This window comes from Sylvia atricapilla, chromosome 6 (genome assembly GCF_009819655.1).
Source record: "Sylvia atricapilla isolate bSylAtr1 chromosome 6, bSylAtr1.pri, whole genome shotgun sequence".
Taxonomy (NCBI): Eukaryota; Metazoa; Chordata; class Aves; order Passeriformes; family Sylviidae; genus Sylvia; species Sylvia atricapilla.
The window spans coordinates 37,192,946-37,209,040 of NC_089145.1; the positions used below are offsets into that span (position 1 = coordinate 37,192,946).

At 50.0% G+C, this 16,095-nt stretch overlaps 1 protein-coding gene across 5 annotated transcripts in view; it reads left to right on the forward strand.

Moving 5' to 3' along the window:
• Window positions 1-9,096: 9,096 nt before the first annotated feature.
• SAMD4A (sterile alpha motif domain containing 4A) overlaps window positions 9,097-16,095 on the forward strand; it is a 98,344-nt gene continuing 91,345 nt past the window's right edge. For 2 of the 5 annotated variants that reach the window (XR_010743838.1, XM_066321536.1), the window contains exons 1-2: window positions 9,100-9,284; window positions 9,548-10,132. Coding sequence is in view for 4 of the 5 variants with exons in the window: in XM_066321536.1 (XP_066177633.1) it covers window positions 9,937-10,132 (196 nt within the window). In the remaining variant the exon portion in view is untranslated. Of the gene's footprint in view, window positions 9,285-9,547; window positions 10,133-16,095 lie in introns of all 5 variants that reach the window. The other 3 variants (XM_066321538.1, XM_066321539.1, XM_066321537.1) reach the window with 3 other exon arrangements.

Genomic DNA, 16,095 nt, shown 5'->3' on the forward strand with positions numbered 1-16,095 from the left:
GGATGTAGCTGTGCTGAACTGCCAGGCCATGTATTTACCATTAAGTCTGTCCCAGCTTTTCATTTGTTACTTTCTCTTTTAATAGAGCAAGATGATTTTCCAGAGATGCTTAGTTGCTTTCTCTGCTCTAACAAGCTTCCTTGCTGGCCCAAATGAAAGACCTGATGAGAGTTATAAAAAGTACAGTAGATGCTTCATTACGTTTGACCTTCTTCTAAGAAGCCATGCCAAAATACAGATCAGGTGAGAAGGAAAAGGAGCAGCTCTAAAGTTGCCCAGTGTGTCCCTTGGTTGTCTTAAAGCAGAGATTCAAGGCTCTAAGAGAGGAATAAAACCTTCCTATGACCCACAAAAACAGTTTATTGACAGAGGCTGTTCTGCTCTGTCACCCTATTGTAATAGAGGTGATATAACATTCCTTTTTCTGCTCATTATAGATGATGTTTACAGATTTGGTGATATTAAGGAACATGGGAAGACTGCTGGCAACAGGACTTGGTTCTTTTAAGCACCACTGGAGTGTTTCACATTTATAATGGTTTTTGCTACAGGAGAGGTTGGTTTGATTTGATTCATCAACCCTAATCAGAGCTGAGGCTTCCAAATGGGTTGATCAGACAAAGTGCTGCTATTTAGGGATGTCCCAAGGTGTCTTTCCAAGTTGCCGATGGACTGTGACATGGGCATCTTCCTTCTGTCGGGAAAGTTGCTGTGTTAGGATTATCCTTCCTCCTCATCTGCCTCCTGAGTAGAGGGGAAAATAGTTGTAGGGAAAATCCAGGTCAGCTCAGGTGGCTGCTGTACAACTCCCTGACAGGAGGGTGCAGCCAGGTGAGGGTTGGTTCTTCTCCCCAGAAACAAGGAATAGGACAAGGGGAAACAGCCTCAAGTTGCAGCAGGGGAGGTTTAGATTGGATAACAGGGAAAATTTCTTCACTGAAATGATGAATAATGGAGGCTATCCACAGGCTGCCCAGGTACATTTTTTTGTTCAGCTTTAAGATGAGCTTCTGTGTGAATCTGATTTAAATGTCTCATTTACATGCCAACATCAAACTTCAAGTATGGTAAAAACAGACAGGAATTGGGTGAGTTTCTCCTGTTGATTTCCCTGTGCCCTGAGGAAACTCTGCCAGGTCTCCAGGTGACATCTGCCAGTTGAGGGGGGGTCTGGGGCTGTCTGTCAGTGGAGGTCTCTGCAGCCACCAGTCACCACTTGCTCAGCTGTCCTCACATCCAGAGTAAACAAGGACTGGCCTCTGTCACTGCAGCAGACGTGCAGCTCCTGCAGAGGCTGTCCCTGGTGTCCTGTGTGTGTGTAGCTGATGTAATTAATGCCAGGGATAGCTGAATTTCATCTGCTACAGCAGAAGTCCTCTGAACTGAGCTGTTAGAAAGGCTTGGTGTTGCCTTGCTGGAATATGCTGGAAAAAGAGGAGAAAGGGCAGGAAAAAAGAGAAAATCAGGATTAAGAGTTTGTTTCTGGATAACTTTGGTATTACTTCCATTTCTGATGGCACACAAGGATGCAGGTGCAAACCTGAGCACAGCTGTGAGGCCACAACTGAGCACTAGAGAGTCCCAGGCTTTGCAGGATCTACCAAAACAGCCCCCAAAACCACAGAGGGGGACAGAAAGTGTCTGCTGAACACATGCTGGGCTTACTGAGCCTTCATCAGAGTCACTTGGGCAGCTCTGCAAATTGTTTCTGTGTTGCTTTTACTCACTGGAGCAATGTGAGTAGAGAGAAAAGAGCTTGTTGTGCAGTGTGGATATACCTGTAAAAAGGGGCTGCCACTGGTTGGGTTCCATAAATTCGTGGGAATGTGCAACACCAACATAAAGGCACCTTTGTGTGGATTCTGCTGCAGCTGAGCTAGGAGAGATCCTGCCTTAGTTATACCATCTCATAACAGGAATGATTTAAAAGAATAAAAATACTACATTTAGACACAGTCTTAAGACTAAATTAATCCATCAGCAGAGTCTGATGTCCAAAGTGAGGAGTCTTTGTGTTCCTCTCACAGAATTTTGGAAATCAATAACATTATAAATTCATGCTGGGATTATTGAGCCTTCATCAGGCTTGGGAAACCCAATAAACTCCTTTTGTTCCTTCTCCCTGCACATGCAGTCCTCAGGCAGGTAGGGTAACAGAAAGGGTAACACTGTGATGTTTGTCACAGTTGTGACATAAGGATTTGCATTTCTGTCACACTTGAAGTGTTCAAGGCCGGACTGGGTGGAACTTGGAGCAACCTGGTCATGTGGAAGGTGTCCCTGCCCATGGAAGGGGGTTGGAATGAGTTGATTTTTAAGGTCTCTTCCAACCCAAACCATTCTGGGATTCTCTGATTTCCATTCTTTAGAAAACACCTGCACTACCTGGACCCTCCTGAGATTTCAGTGAATCCCAGAACTGCTTTTATGGGACCAGAAATAATATCAGGACAATTGGTTGCTACCTGTATTTTCTATCCTCAGTCTGCAGCGACCTTTTATCAGCCAAAGATTTGTACTTTAAAAGCTTTTCTAGGTTTTAAATGCCTCCTCCAGCTTTTTGCCTTCATCAGCTGAGGGGTTTTGGCAGTTCCTAATAATTTTTCCTCTCCCGTTGCATAGCCACTTCACATCTAATATTTCCTGGCAGATTTCTCAGTAGTAGCTGCAGTCAGGGGACTGGTGAGAGGTCTAATGGATCACTTCTCTCCCTCTTTGTGCTATTTAGTCCAGTGTCTATCAGCCCCTCATGAACAACACTTTGGCAAACAGGCTGGAGGGGAGGATTGCTAACTTGGGAATTATTTTGATAATTTTTTTCCCCTATAACTCTGCAGATGCTGTTGAGTTTGGAGGCCGAGCTCTACCAGGGGTTATCAGGCATCAGTCTCCTGCCAGCAGAACTGTGAGATACAGACGTTGTGTCTTCCCTGCTCACGTGCAGCACAGACACTGCATTTGGTTTGTGCACTCCAGTTCCTGAGGGTCCTGGATTTCAAGGATTTTCCCTGTAGGGAAAGACTGCAAGCTCAAAAAGCACCAGCTTGGAGGGAGCCTGGGGCGGGATATTGCTGGCAGCAAGGCTGAGGGTGATGATGGCAAGTGAGGAGCCCTGAGGGAGTTGGACATAGTATTGTCTCTGCTTGCCAGGGTGAGCAGAGCCCTGTGGGACAGCACATTCCATTGATCAAAGTAAGATCAGGGCACTGATTTATGGCACAGCACAGCTTGAAAAACAATGATTTTCATTTACCAGATGCTGCCATACATGAGACAAGGTTGGTCACCTGGCTGCTACCTTTCCTTTGAAAGCCAGTCTCCTCCCAGGTGCTCAGTACTAAACCCTAGCTGGAGTGGCTGCCTTATCAACCAAACCCTCCTCTACTGAGACACCTTGAGTGACACAAGGACTTACCTTTACATTTTGCTATAGGAGCAAAAAGGAGTGTTTGCCAAGAGCTGGTGGATTCCCATTAAAGAAATGACTACAACTTTCCCAGTCTTTCAATATCTAAGTGTTTTCCCAGAGACACAAAAATGTGTGAATGAGTCTGCCAGCTCCAGTTTTCCCTTTTGGCACCAACTTCTTAATGAAAAAGTCTCCATCAAATTTCACAGCATTCAACACTCTGTCATTAGGAGGGCTTGGGCAAGATGCAGAACAGCCCTCAGAGGTCTCAGTGGATCATCTCCATTTACATCTGTTCCAGCTGTGCTTACACATGCTTGTTAGTCCATTCAGCCCTTGGTCTCACTTCCCTGGATTTTGCTGAAGTTGTTTGGAGCCAGGAGCAGGAGGATCAATGAGGGCTGTTTATCTTCCACATATGAATCCCCTTCCATTTCACCAATTGTGAGCATTGAGGTTTTCCTCCACCACAGCATCCCAGCTACATCTAAATCCTCACCCAGCCTGGGAACTCCTCTCTCTTTTAACAATATTCTTAAATTACCCTAATTTTGTCAGCTGCTCCATTATTAATAACTAACTAGGAAAACTGCCACAGTGTCAGTGCTGCTGACACGTGCCTCGAGCTGAAACCAGGCTTCCAAAGAGAGTTGCTTGAGAGGGGTGGTTAGGGAAGCAATTTCCTCGATGGTGCATGTTAATGCACATATCCAAGCCTGCCTTGGAGCTGCTGGAGCCAGGGAGTCGAGCAGCTCCGTTGCACGGTGCCTCCTTGGGGATCAGTGTCTTGTTTCATCAGGGCCATCTGCTCGCAGCACAGCCTCAGTCAGCTCCAAGTCCTACAACAAGCTGCTCTCAGTGCCGGCTGGAAATGGTTGGAAAAATCCAAGTGTTGTAGGTAAACATGAGATGGGATACAGCCGTGCAGGGAGTTACTGGGCTGGCAGGCATTTACGGGGTGCTGGTGGGCATGAAGGAGGGCTCAGAGCTACTCAGGGGTGCAGACCCATGCCAGGTGTGAGCAGAGCTGTTCTCTGTGCCCATGCCAATGGCTGGAAAGGATAGAATGGGATGTGTCTCATGTGCTCCACAATCCAGCACTGATAACCAGGCTACCCTGAAGGCCAACACACACAGAGATCTCAGTCCTGCAAAGGCACATTCTGCAAATATTCACTTGCTGTTGATGGCATGATCAGGTGTTGCAATATTTATATTCAAGGGGTTGCTTGAAACTGGCAGTCTAGTGAAACTTACGGGAAATCCTTCACATCCCTTTTTGCATCCCCTTCTCCCTCAGCTCCTCTTCATCATGGATTCTGTTGGCATCTCCAGGCATGAGAGCAGCCTGTGATACATTTGCCAGGGGTGGTTTTTTGAGGACCATTAGTTAAGCTGATTTGTTTTGTTGGCTCTGTGTCCCCAGGGTCCCTGTGAGCCAACTCATCAAGTGTGCAGGGCAGAGCTGACACTGCCGGAGAGGTGATGTCCGGGCACTCCCAGCATTTCAGAAAGGACACAGGATCTTCTCACAGCAACCCCTTAACAATGGCTAAACAAATAAAATGTGAGCAGCCCTTCCATGCTAACCAGTATCTCCCAGTGCTCCTTTCCCCAGATGTGTGCACCCAGATGCCACCACTCCTTCTCTTTCCTTTTGGATCTGTCACAGCTCAAGCCAGAGGGTTAAATGTGTTTTTCCTCCCAGCCCTCATCCTGCATCACCCAGTGATCACTGCCTCTAGCATCAGAGGAGTCAGCCCGTGCTGCTTTCACCAGGATTTGGGCTGTGCAACTCTTCATTTTCGACTAACAGGGCTTAAGAAGCGGTGATTGTACATCCACACTGAGAGCTGATCCATGTGGACGGTCTTGTTAAGGCTGGAAGATGATCTTTAGGTCCCTTCCAACCTAAATCGTTCAAGGATTCTGTGACTATTTAATGTCTGCCTATCCAGTTTGGAAATATAGACCCACATAGGTTTTATTGTTTTCTCTTTTTTTTTAAAAATATTATATTTCTGTTTGGTGTGAGTTTGCTTTTCAAGAGTGTTTTTTTGTGTGAATTATACAGCTCCACTTCACCACCCAAGGTAAAGGAAATGCTGCCATCCCAGTGGCTGATTCCCACACTGTGTTTAGGAACAAATGGAAGTGATGTTGTGTTTAATTATCTCAGGCTGCTTACCACGGTATTTTCACTAATATTTGGGTTTAATGAGCTAGGAAATCTGGGCCATTGTGTGCTGGTGGATACACTCATCCTTTCTTCAGCTAAATATGTTATCAGATAGCTTCTACAGAGATGAGCAACTGCTTCCTTTGAACTCAGAATCGTCAGGATTCACTAATTTGCTTAGACCACCTGCTTGGCTAATATTACCATAGGACTCTTATTTTTCCTCTGAAATTGTAAACAGAAATCTAAATGTTGCTGTACTGACCCTGGAGAAGAGGAGGCTGAGGGGAGACCTCACTGAGGGTGCAGCTTCCACATGAGGGGCATTGGATGGGCAGCTCTGATCTCTGCTCTCTGTGACAGTGACAGGGAACAGCTGGAGCTGTGGCAGGGCAGGTTTAGGTTGGATATCAGGGAAGGTTCTTCTCCCAGAGGATGCTGGGCCATTGAATAGGCTTCCCAGGGAATGGGCACAGCCCCAAGGCTGCCAGAGCTCAAGGAGCAGTTGGACAACTCCCTGAGGCACAGGGTGGGATTGTTGGAGTGTCCTGTGCAGGGCCAGGAGTTGGACTCAGTGATCCCTATGGGACCCTTCCAGCTCAGGATATTCTGTGTTTCCGTGATCCACCCTAGCCCAGCATTTGCTCTGCCCCAGCCCACAGCAACACGGACAATGCACAGCCCCACTAACAGCCTCTGCTTCCTACCCAGAGACTTGTAGCCCTACAGAAATGCTCCAGCTGGATCTGCAAAGATCCCAAGGTCCCACAGGAATTACCATATAAAAGAGAATTACCCTGCTTCTCCACTCAATCTGCCTCATGTTTTGCATGGGGTGTCTTTGCTCCCAGAACACGTGGTCTGCACTTTGCATTCTCCATCCACAGGGAAGAGAGTTGGTCACGGGGGTGTTGATGAGTCCCCTCACTGCAGTCAGGGAAGGAGATTTGCTCCCATCCCGCTTGAGGATCCTTCCATCGCATGTATCTGCACGGACACCCGCCCTGCAGAGCACGGAATGCAGCAAGGAATTTCTTCCACGGGTCACAGATCTGTTTTTTAATTACCATAGAAACCTCCAAACATCAGGCGTGTGCTGTTACGTCAGGGTCTCACTCCTCCACAGCTGCCTCCTTGGGACACTCTAGGGAACAGGAACTGTGGGGTCCTAAACGGCAGGCGATTATTTTTGGATTAATTAGCAAGCATGGTCTCGGTGTCTCCTGGAGCACAGGACAGAAACTGTGGCTTTGGTCCTTTTTCATCCACAGCTTGCTGATGTGGGGGGACACCATTTCCCAGCGCCCTGCCCAGCCCCACAGCGGGATGCATTTGCTTCTTCAGCCCTAAATATCCTTCCCATCGCTGCCGTTCCCACTTCAGACATGCAAAATGCAAACCTGGGAGGCGTTCTTGGCACAGCCAGCTTGGCAACCCTTAAATTAGCGGGGCGTGAGCGTGCGGCGTTCCCACCCGGAGCTCCTCGTGCCGCTGGAGCCTCGCTCCGCGTTCCCGTGCGAGACGCGCACCCGGCGCGGCAGATGGTGCATCCTCACGGCCATCCCAAAGCACACCCCGACAGCGGGAGGGCTGTCGGCACTTAGGTGAGGGGAAAGGGGCTCCTTGCTGGAGCATTTATTGGGATGGAGCCGGAGGATGAGGCAGATGGCCGCGGTTTGTTGGCAGGGAACTCCTGTTTGTTTAATTAGTCACCAGACACACTGAGAGCTAAAAGCAAACTCCGGGTGTGGTGAGATGGACCATTTGCGCTTGACGTCTACCTGGTGATCCTCATCTCGTCATCCTGCAGTGGGATTGATGCTCCAGCACGCAGGACCAGATGTTCCCAGTGATTTGGGGTGGCCTTTGTTTCCCCACTACTATTTTTCCCCCCAAAGGGGCAGATTTAGACACGTGTTGCTTTAAAAAGCAACCAAGGGATGCACAAACATGGAGTTTTCCTTTGTCCAGCCCCCACCAGAGAACACAGCCACTTGTAGGGCATGGATTTCTAAAATAGCTCCAAGAGAGCTGGAGAGGGACTTCGGACAAGGGCCCAGAGTGACAGGACAAGGGGAATGGTTTCCACTGCCAGAGGGCAGGGTCAGATGGGATATTGGGAAGGAATTCTTCCCTGTGAGCATGGGGAGGCCCTGGCATAGGCTGCCGAGAGAAGCTGTGGATCCCTGGAAGTGTCCAGGCCAGGTTTGATGGGGTTTGGAGCAACCTGGGATAGTGGAAGGTGTCCCTGCCCATGGCAGGGGTTTGGAATGAAATGAGCTTTAAGATCTGTGATTCTGTGACTCACTGGGGGAGGGGTTCAGCCCCCCCTTTGCCATGATCCCATGGTGTCTCCCTCACAGACCATGTTCTGACACCTGAGCATGTCTCCCAACTCTGACCTTCCTTGTCCTCAAAGTAATGAGGACTGCGAGATACTGCAAAGGTAGAATCATGGAATCATTGATTCTGTAAGGTTGAAAAAGCCATCTAAGTTAATCACTGAGTCCAACCATTCCCCCAGTACTGCCAAGCACAGCACTGACCCATGTCCCCAAGTGCTGCATCCACAGAGCTTTTAAATCCCTCCAGGAATGGGGACTCCACCACTGCCCCGAGCAGAGGTATCAGTGTCACTTGGTTCTGAACATGGATCAGATATTTTGGGGAAGGGATTCCTAGAGGGGCTCTGAGAGAGCTGGAGAGACACTTTGGACAACAGCCTGGAGTGAGAAGAGAACAAGAAATGGCTTAAAACTGACAGATATTCCCATAAATAAAAAGCCCACAGGTAAGAACATTTTACACCTTTATTTTTGCTTTCTAAAATGTTTGGTTATGCTCAGTATTTGATCCTTCTTGCAAACACTTGTGCTTAGGGATTTTTATCCCCCAGTTCCCTTCTTATATATACTCGTATCACTCACCCCTTGCAATGGGATGGAAATAAATGAAAAGAAAGGAAAAAAGCAAGGAAATAAATGAGAAATGGGAAAGGGAAATAAAATCTGCACAGGAAATGATAACCCAAACACAAATCCTGTCTCTGCACTTGGGTGCTTGCCGGGGTTAAATCCATGTATATTTAACACATTTATCTAATATGCAAAACTCTGGGGAAAAAAAAAGTTTTAAAGATTACCATTTGGGGACGAGGCCACATTTACGAGAACCCCAAAGCGGCGCTTTTGCCCCCCCAAAATATCCCCCCCTTGCCATTACTCCGCGGCCCACTAGAGGGTGGTTTCCTCCAGCGGGAGCTCCGCAGGCCGGTTGCGGCGCTGGGAGGGGATCCGGAGTGTGTTTTCCAGCATTCCCTGTGCAGGAGGATCGCCCAAAATTCCCGGGGGGAGTGGCAGAAAGGACTGGCGGGGTGGGGGGACGGAGGGGACACACGGGGGACGCGCGTCCCCCTCGGGCTCCCCCCTCCGGCGTGCGGCTCGGCCCCGCCCACCTTCCGATGACGTCACCCGTATGCAAATGAGCGACATGGGGGAGCGGGGGCCCGGCGCGCGGCCGGGCTCAGTCTCGCGCCGCGGAGCGCGCGGGCGCCCCCCCCTCCCCTCTTTCCCTTTTCCCTTTTCCCGCCTCCTTCCCTCGTTTTTTCCCCCCTTTCATCCCATGGACATGGCACGGCCACCTTAAAACGCCGCGCCGCCCCCTCCTCCCCCGATCGCCGGGGCCGGTATGAGTCAGGTGAGTGTGTTTTTACACAGAGTGTGTGTGCGGGGGAGAACTTTTTTTTTTTTTTTTGGGGGGGGGGGGGCGGTGTTGGGTGCTTCCCCCTCCAACCCAAATGGCGGTGCTGGATGTGGGGGGATCGCGGTGACGGTGTGGGAATGCGCGTTGCATGAGGAGTGGGAGGAAGGCAGCGGGTTGAGTGCGAGCCTTCCTGTCCATCCTCCTCCTCCTCGTCCTCCTGCAGCCCCCCCTGACGCCCCCTCCTCTCTCTGTTCCAGGTGTGAAGCCCCCGCCGGGAGGACGTCGTTCCCCTCGCTGGCTGCAGCCCTGACGCTGGGATTTTCCTTTTTTTGGCTTTTTTTTTTTTTTTTTTTTTCGGCCCCACCACCTCCCTCCTTCCCTCCCTCGCTCCCTCCCTCCAGGAATCCAGCGCTGCACCGAAGCCAGAAGAGAGGGAGCAAAAACCCAGCCCAGGCCGAGAGCTGCGTCCAGAAACCAAACCCGCCCTTCGCGTCGCAAAGTAGATTTTTTTTTTTAAAAATCAATATTATTATTATTTTTATTTTTCATACCCCTGACCCGAGCACGGTGGCGGCAGCGGCGCCGGGGCAGGGAGGCTGTCCCGGTTATTTATTCTCTCCCCGCAGAGCTGTCCCTCCGGCTCACCATGATGTTCCGAGACCAGGTTGGCGTGTTGGCCGGGTGGTTCAAGGGCTGGAACGAGTGCGAGCAGACTGTTGCGCTGCTCTCCCTGCTCAAACGCGTCAGCCGGACCCAGGCTCGCTTCCTCCAGCTCTGCCTCGAGCATTCCCTGGCAGACTGCACCGAGCTCCACATCCTCGAAGGGGAGGCCAACAACCCCGGTGAGTGCTGGCGTTTTCTGCGACCCTTCTCGGGCGGTGCTCTAATGCCGTCGAAATGTTAAAAAAATGCACCCAAGAAGCGGGTGCGGTTTGGGAGCCGGGGGCTCCCCCAGCTCGGTTGCGGGAACGGCTTCTCCTGCTCACGTTTTATTTTCCAAACGGGGTTTGGCTTATTTCAGTTTGGTTTTTCACAGCAAACTACTCCGCTCCATGGCGTGGTGTAACTACGGTAGCATGAATGATTGGTGGTTTTTTTTTTTTTTCCTTTCCCCCCCGTGCCCCCCCTTCCTCCTTCCATGCAGTTTCCTGTGAAATAAGTAAGTCAGGTCACGTAGAGTCTGGATTTTCTAGGCTTCTTTTGGGCAACGTGGCTTGCTTTGCTCTCTGCAACATGCACAAGCAGCCCATCGCTACCTTAGACGAACTGTTATTGTATAAAGGTCTGGGCAACTGGGTTATCCTATTTTTTTTTTTTTTTCCTGTTAAATGTGGCAATTCCTATTTCATCATTCAGATCCTGTTTGGACGCATTTTTTTTCCTGCGGCTCTGAATACCCCCTTGTGTTTCAGCAGAGCTCTAAGAAAATATGAGTGGACTGTTTCATGTTACTGAGCGTGCAGGGTGCAGGACAGAAAATGTGCGTGGCTACCGAAAGTGTCTTTTTTTTTTATTTATTCGCCATTACAAGTTGCTCAACTCCTCCAAAGTAAATGGGAGTTCGAGCAGGATGGGAATGACACAAGTGCCGTGCGAATTGCAGCGGGTGTTCCCGTATTTATTTATTGGGGGGTGGGGTGTTACTGATGTGTCTGTTCCTAAGTGTGGATGTACACAGGGATGCAAGTTGCCTAAAGTAGAGTTTTTGTAGCACAGAGGGTCAGTAGGGAAGGCAAAATGTTATTTAGTTGCGCAGTTCTGTTTCTCCAATACCTCTCAAAAAGAAAGAAAAAAAAGAAATCCCAAACCAAAAAAAATCCCACAACCCATAAAAAGCAAAGCAACTCCCCTCCTATTCCTAAGCAGCAAAATCCCAGGGGACTGGAAGCTCTTGGGTTTTGGGCTGTGCATGGCAGAGCAGTGCCGGGGAGCGGCTGTGTTCCGTGATGGGTGGAAATCTTGCGGCCGGATCCCGGACAGAGCCCCCAGTGTGGATGGGGCGGGAGGAATGCAGGGTCCTTCTCCAGCTGTTCCCTATTAGAGCACCGAGCCGGCAGGATTTGGCAGCCGCCTGTGCTGCCATTTGATGACAAGGTCCAGCCCAGCGCCGTGTTCCACTGAGGACGGATTTAAGTCCTTCTGCAGGAAACCAAGCCTGGAGCTGCTCCGGCGCAAAGGGATCGGGGCTGGCTGCAGGGGAGCGAGGCTGGAATTGGCCGTTCCCTTATATAGCTCGCAGGAATGAGAGGGAGGAATGCTGCCGAGTGCGTCTGGGCGAAATACTGCTGCTTTTATAAACAGCTGAAGGGATGAACCTCATCCATCCTTTTGGGTGGGGAGGCACCGCGGGGAGGGGGGGCCGGGAGGGAGCACATTCTCCGAACTCGGCTGCTCCTGGGTAAATCTGCAGCTTCCTGTGCCAGCTTCAGCACAGGTTTGCTGTGATTCGCTCTGCAAGTTGTGTGAGCAATATATATTTCATTTTTTTTTTTTTTTATCAGCATCTCGGCTGTTTGTTCTGGCTGTGGGTTTGGTGGTGGCCGTGTCTGCTCAGTTGGCCAGGGAATTGGAGGGGGATGATTTGCCTCCTGCCATCAGGAAAGGCAAATTGTGAAGGAAAACAGGGCTCTGAGGTGGTCCTGGACACGGAGTCACGTAGGGCCGCCTGTGTGGTGGCGCTTTCTGGGTGTAAGCCTGGGTGCAGACCGGGGGTTGGGCCCTTCCCATCTCCACTCGTGCGAGCAATCCCTGCTTGCCCCTGTAATCCCGATGACCTTGCTTGGCGCGAGGATTTCTCCTGCGTGCAGAGCTTGGCATCCAGCCTCCTGCCTGGCCCTTGCTGCGTTGGTGGAGCTGCCTGAGCTCTCTCTGGCGTGCCTTCCAAAAATGATCTCTTCCTCCAGGGCGTTTGTAACTCCAATGCCAAAACCCGGATCCGCTGAGTTCCTCTTTCTCACCAAGCACGCCTCTGTATGGGCTTTCCCATGGGATGGACATATCCATGCATCCTGCAGAGCAGGACACGCTCTTTTCCAGGCAATCTTGTTGCAGTGCAGGGAAGGTTAGCTGAGATTTGTAACCAGGCTCAGTTAGGAGATGTCTTTTAGTCTCCTGTGTTAGTGCTGCCTTCCTAAAAACCTTCCGTATTCTTTAAATCACTCCTGCTCCACGCCTGTTTGGCAGTCTGGCACTTGTCACTTGCCTGGCAATGGAATCACACCAAGTCCTGAACAGCAACGTCATCATCAAACCTTGCATTACTCGTTACTCTTTCAATCGTGGTGTTTGCATTAGTAATTTAGGCTCAATTCCTTCCTGGGCTGGGGCATGAAGGGGCTCCTGGTGCATTGGCCTGGTGCTTGCTGACTTGGAAATAGTGTCTCCCTGCTTGTAGGTGCCCTACTGGTGTTCCCTGGTGGGGGCTGTAAGGCAGGGGATGTTCCCATTCTGTGAAATCTGCTGTCTGGGAAGGGGTGTCACCAGCTGAATGTAACCTGCTGGGCTAATGTACTGGAGCAAGTGTTGGACTTACACTGGGTCCTTGAGAGAATTGAGTTGTTTTGTACATGCAGGACCTGTTGCTTGTCCTAACCTTGTGAAGAGGTGGGAAAACTGGAAGGTGATGGTCCTTAGGAGGAGTGGCAGCCCTGCTGTGATCTGTGGTGGATGGGCACCATCCCTGGAAATATCACCAGCCCCAACATTAGAGATCAGGAAGGGTCCCAGAGGGAGACCAGAGCTCAGAGATCCTCCCTGGTGGTGCTGGGCTCAGAGCCCGCACGTGTGTGTTCCACGTGTGGAGGAAAATCCATTTCAGCAAAGGTGTCCAGGTTGTTTTTTGCCTGGTAGACTCAAGATGAGAGGTCTGATGAATGGCAGATGTGCTGGGAAAACTCAAGGAAGAAAAAGAACTCTTTTTAACTAGTTAATTGCCACACAGAAGCAAGTGTATTTAGTTCAAAGGAGTTCTGTCTTGTTTTTCTTCCAAGTGTGAGGGTATTTTCATAATGACAGCCAAGCCATCCTCATCAGTACTGGGAACCCAGTGTGGCTCTGCTGTGTACAACTGTGCAGGACCCTCAGAAAGCCGTGAGGATCCTCCTGATTCTATGGTTCTCTGGATCCCTCCCTTAGCCTGGAGGGGTTGATGTGACCTTGTTGCCAACCTCAGGTGTCTTGCAGGAAGCTGCACTGGTGTCTGGGAGCACACAGGTGTGGGGGCTGCTCAGGTGGCTGCAAGACCACCCGCAATCCATTGCTTGGTTATAAAGGGAAAATAGGAGTGGGAAGAAAAACATGGAAGGACATCCATACAGTTTTCATTAGGTGAAATGTACAGCTTAGGACTGTCCTACACAGTGGCTTCCCTGAGCTTTAATGGTTTAAACTGGTGAAGAGTATGGGTTGTTGCTAATTCAGTTTGAGCGTGAATGGCTTGGTCTGCTGAGAAGGAGAATATGGAAACCATATTATCTGTGCACAGAAATAGAAGTTTCAGGTATTGCATAGCACTATTTAAAAGCCTGCTATAACTTCCTTCCTTCCTTCCAGCCTGGCCTTGCTGGGCAGCTTCAGCCCCAGCTGCTTGGAGCTGTCAGGATGCAGTGACCTCCTCTAAGCTTCCAGTAAAGGTCAGGCAGGAGTGGGGTAAGCCTTGTGGTGGGAATGGGACCTGTGCTCCTCCTGAGGCACCCAGGGGTGCTGGGTATGGCTGATCTGTTGGCTGCAGACCTAGTGAGGAGATGTGGGGGCTGTATCCTTGAAGCATGGTCCATAGGCTTTGGGCATTGAGTGCAGAATGGGCTTCTGCTTTCATCTACTCCTGCAATCTCTCTGCATTTTCTCTCAAAGCAGTCCCACATCCCACCCCACCAGCCCTGGCTTCCTCATTCCTGCAAGGTTGACAGAAGTGCCCGAAGACTCCTGTAGGTCCTCCAGGTGTCCAAACACCCACATGCACTGATGGAAACAGTGACAACTTTAAGCTCTTGGCCTTAAAGGACAACAAGCTTTCTCTGACCTGTGCACAGGACATTAGCTGCTCCATGTGTTAGGGCCAAAGTCTTTATTTCATTTCAGCAGGCTTTCAGGTATCAGGATGACCTAGATTCCTCATCCTGGGAAGGACTGGCCAAAGGAAGAGACAAGGGTTGCAGGGAGCCGTAATGTCTTTTAATAGACCAAGTGATGCAGCTGGAAAAAATGGCCAGGCATGAAGGTGCACCAGCTCAAAGGAGGGCTTGTGTGGTTGTGGGGTGGTTTTTTTCCCCACTGTACCAGCTGGTCTATTAAAAGGTATTACATATTCCTGCAGACCTTGCTGCCTATATCCTTAGCTCCCTGTGGCTCCAGCTCTGCATCTATTGCTGCCACCCCAGCCACAGACAGTCTCCCAGCCCATTAGGAAGCTGCTACCCCTGCACTGTGCAAATTTTGTAGTTCATCCCCAGTGAGCCCCACTGACGGCAGATCATCCCAGTGCCCAGTTTGAAGGAGTTCTCCATTTTTAAATTTTTTTTCTTGGCTTACAGTTGAATGCAATGCTGAGCTCTGGTTTTAATGTCCTTAGTCAGTGTGAGGACATTGCTGGGCTGTCACACAGTGGGACTGGAGGAGCCCAGGAGGAGGATGGGGTGAGGAGCCTAGCCTGTGCCTTACTGAAAGTAACAGGGAATTCTAACTGCAAGACTGGACGTTGGCATTGTGTGGTCATTCAACACACTTGTCTCTGCCTGGAGAGGGATGTGAGCAGTACTGCCAGCTCTGCTCATTAAAAATTAGGAGCTGGGACTCCTAAATGGAGAGATCACAGAAGGGTTGGAAGGGGTGTGAAAGATCATCTTGTTCAAACCCCTCAGACAGGGACAGCTTCCACCAGACCAGGCTCTCAGAGTTCCATCCAACCTGGCCTTGAACACTTCCAGGGATGGGACAGCCCCAGCTTCTCTGGGTGACTTGGGCAAGCCTCAGATCTGCTGAGCTGTTAGACACTTGCTTTTAACCTGCCTGCTGGTGCTTGACCTGCTGCCGCACATCTTTCCCAAGTTTTGTTTGCAAACTTGAAGGCTAAAAGCTGTTAATGCTGGGATTTTTGGAAAATACCAAGGGGAGTGGTACAAAAGTACAGAGTGGTATTAGCCAGGGGCTTTGAGCCAGGCTACACACCCAATGTTCTCTTGTGATTCAAAGCTATTTTTATTTTTAGGGATGCTTTCCAGAGTGGCTGTGGGAAGCACTGCAGGCTGGAGGAACGTCTGTGGTGTGGCATTACAAAGGTTCCCCTTTGCTGTCCCCCGCAGTGATGGAACCTACAGAAGATTCTTTTGGGCTTGCACTTTGCTCTTCTGTGTTTTCTCCTATTTGCTGAAAAACGCCTTCCCTTGTCATTCCTGGCATGTGTCTCTTGCAGTAAGAGGAGTAAGGAGATATTCCTGTGCTTGCTCCCAAACTTTTGGCAGCATGAATGACAAGGTCTCCTCCATTGGCAGAGGTAATGAGTGCCAGGTCTTTTGAATGGGGGCTGGCAGAGCTTGCAAGGGTAGTAATTTTTTAGGTAGTAATGCTTATAATGGGAAGGAAAAAGTTAACTAATGGTAGCAGCCTGTTTGCTGCCTGGAGCACAGTGTGGTGCAAGAGGGTTACTCATGGGTGGGCTGCTTTATCCCAGAGACCTTTCTATGCTTTGCAATGTCCTTTTAACCATTTTCTCAAGTAGTAGTTCATGTCTCAGTGAGGGGTCCGATGCCAGAGTTAATTTCCCCACTGACTTCAGTTGGGAAAAATCCCTCTGTGGAAGTGCATGTGA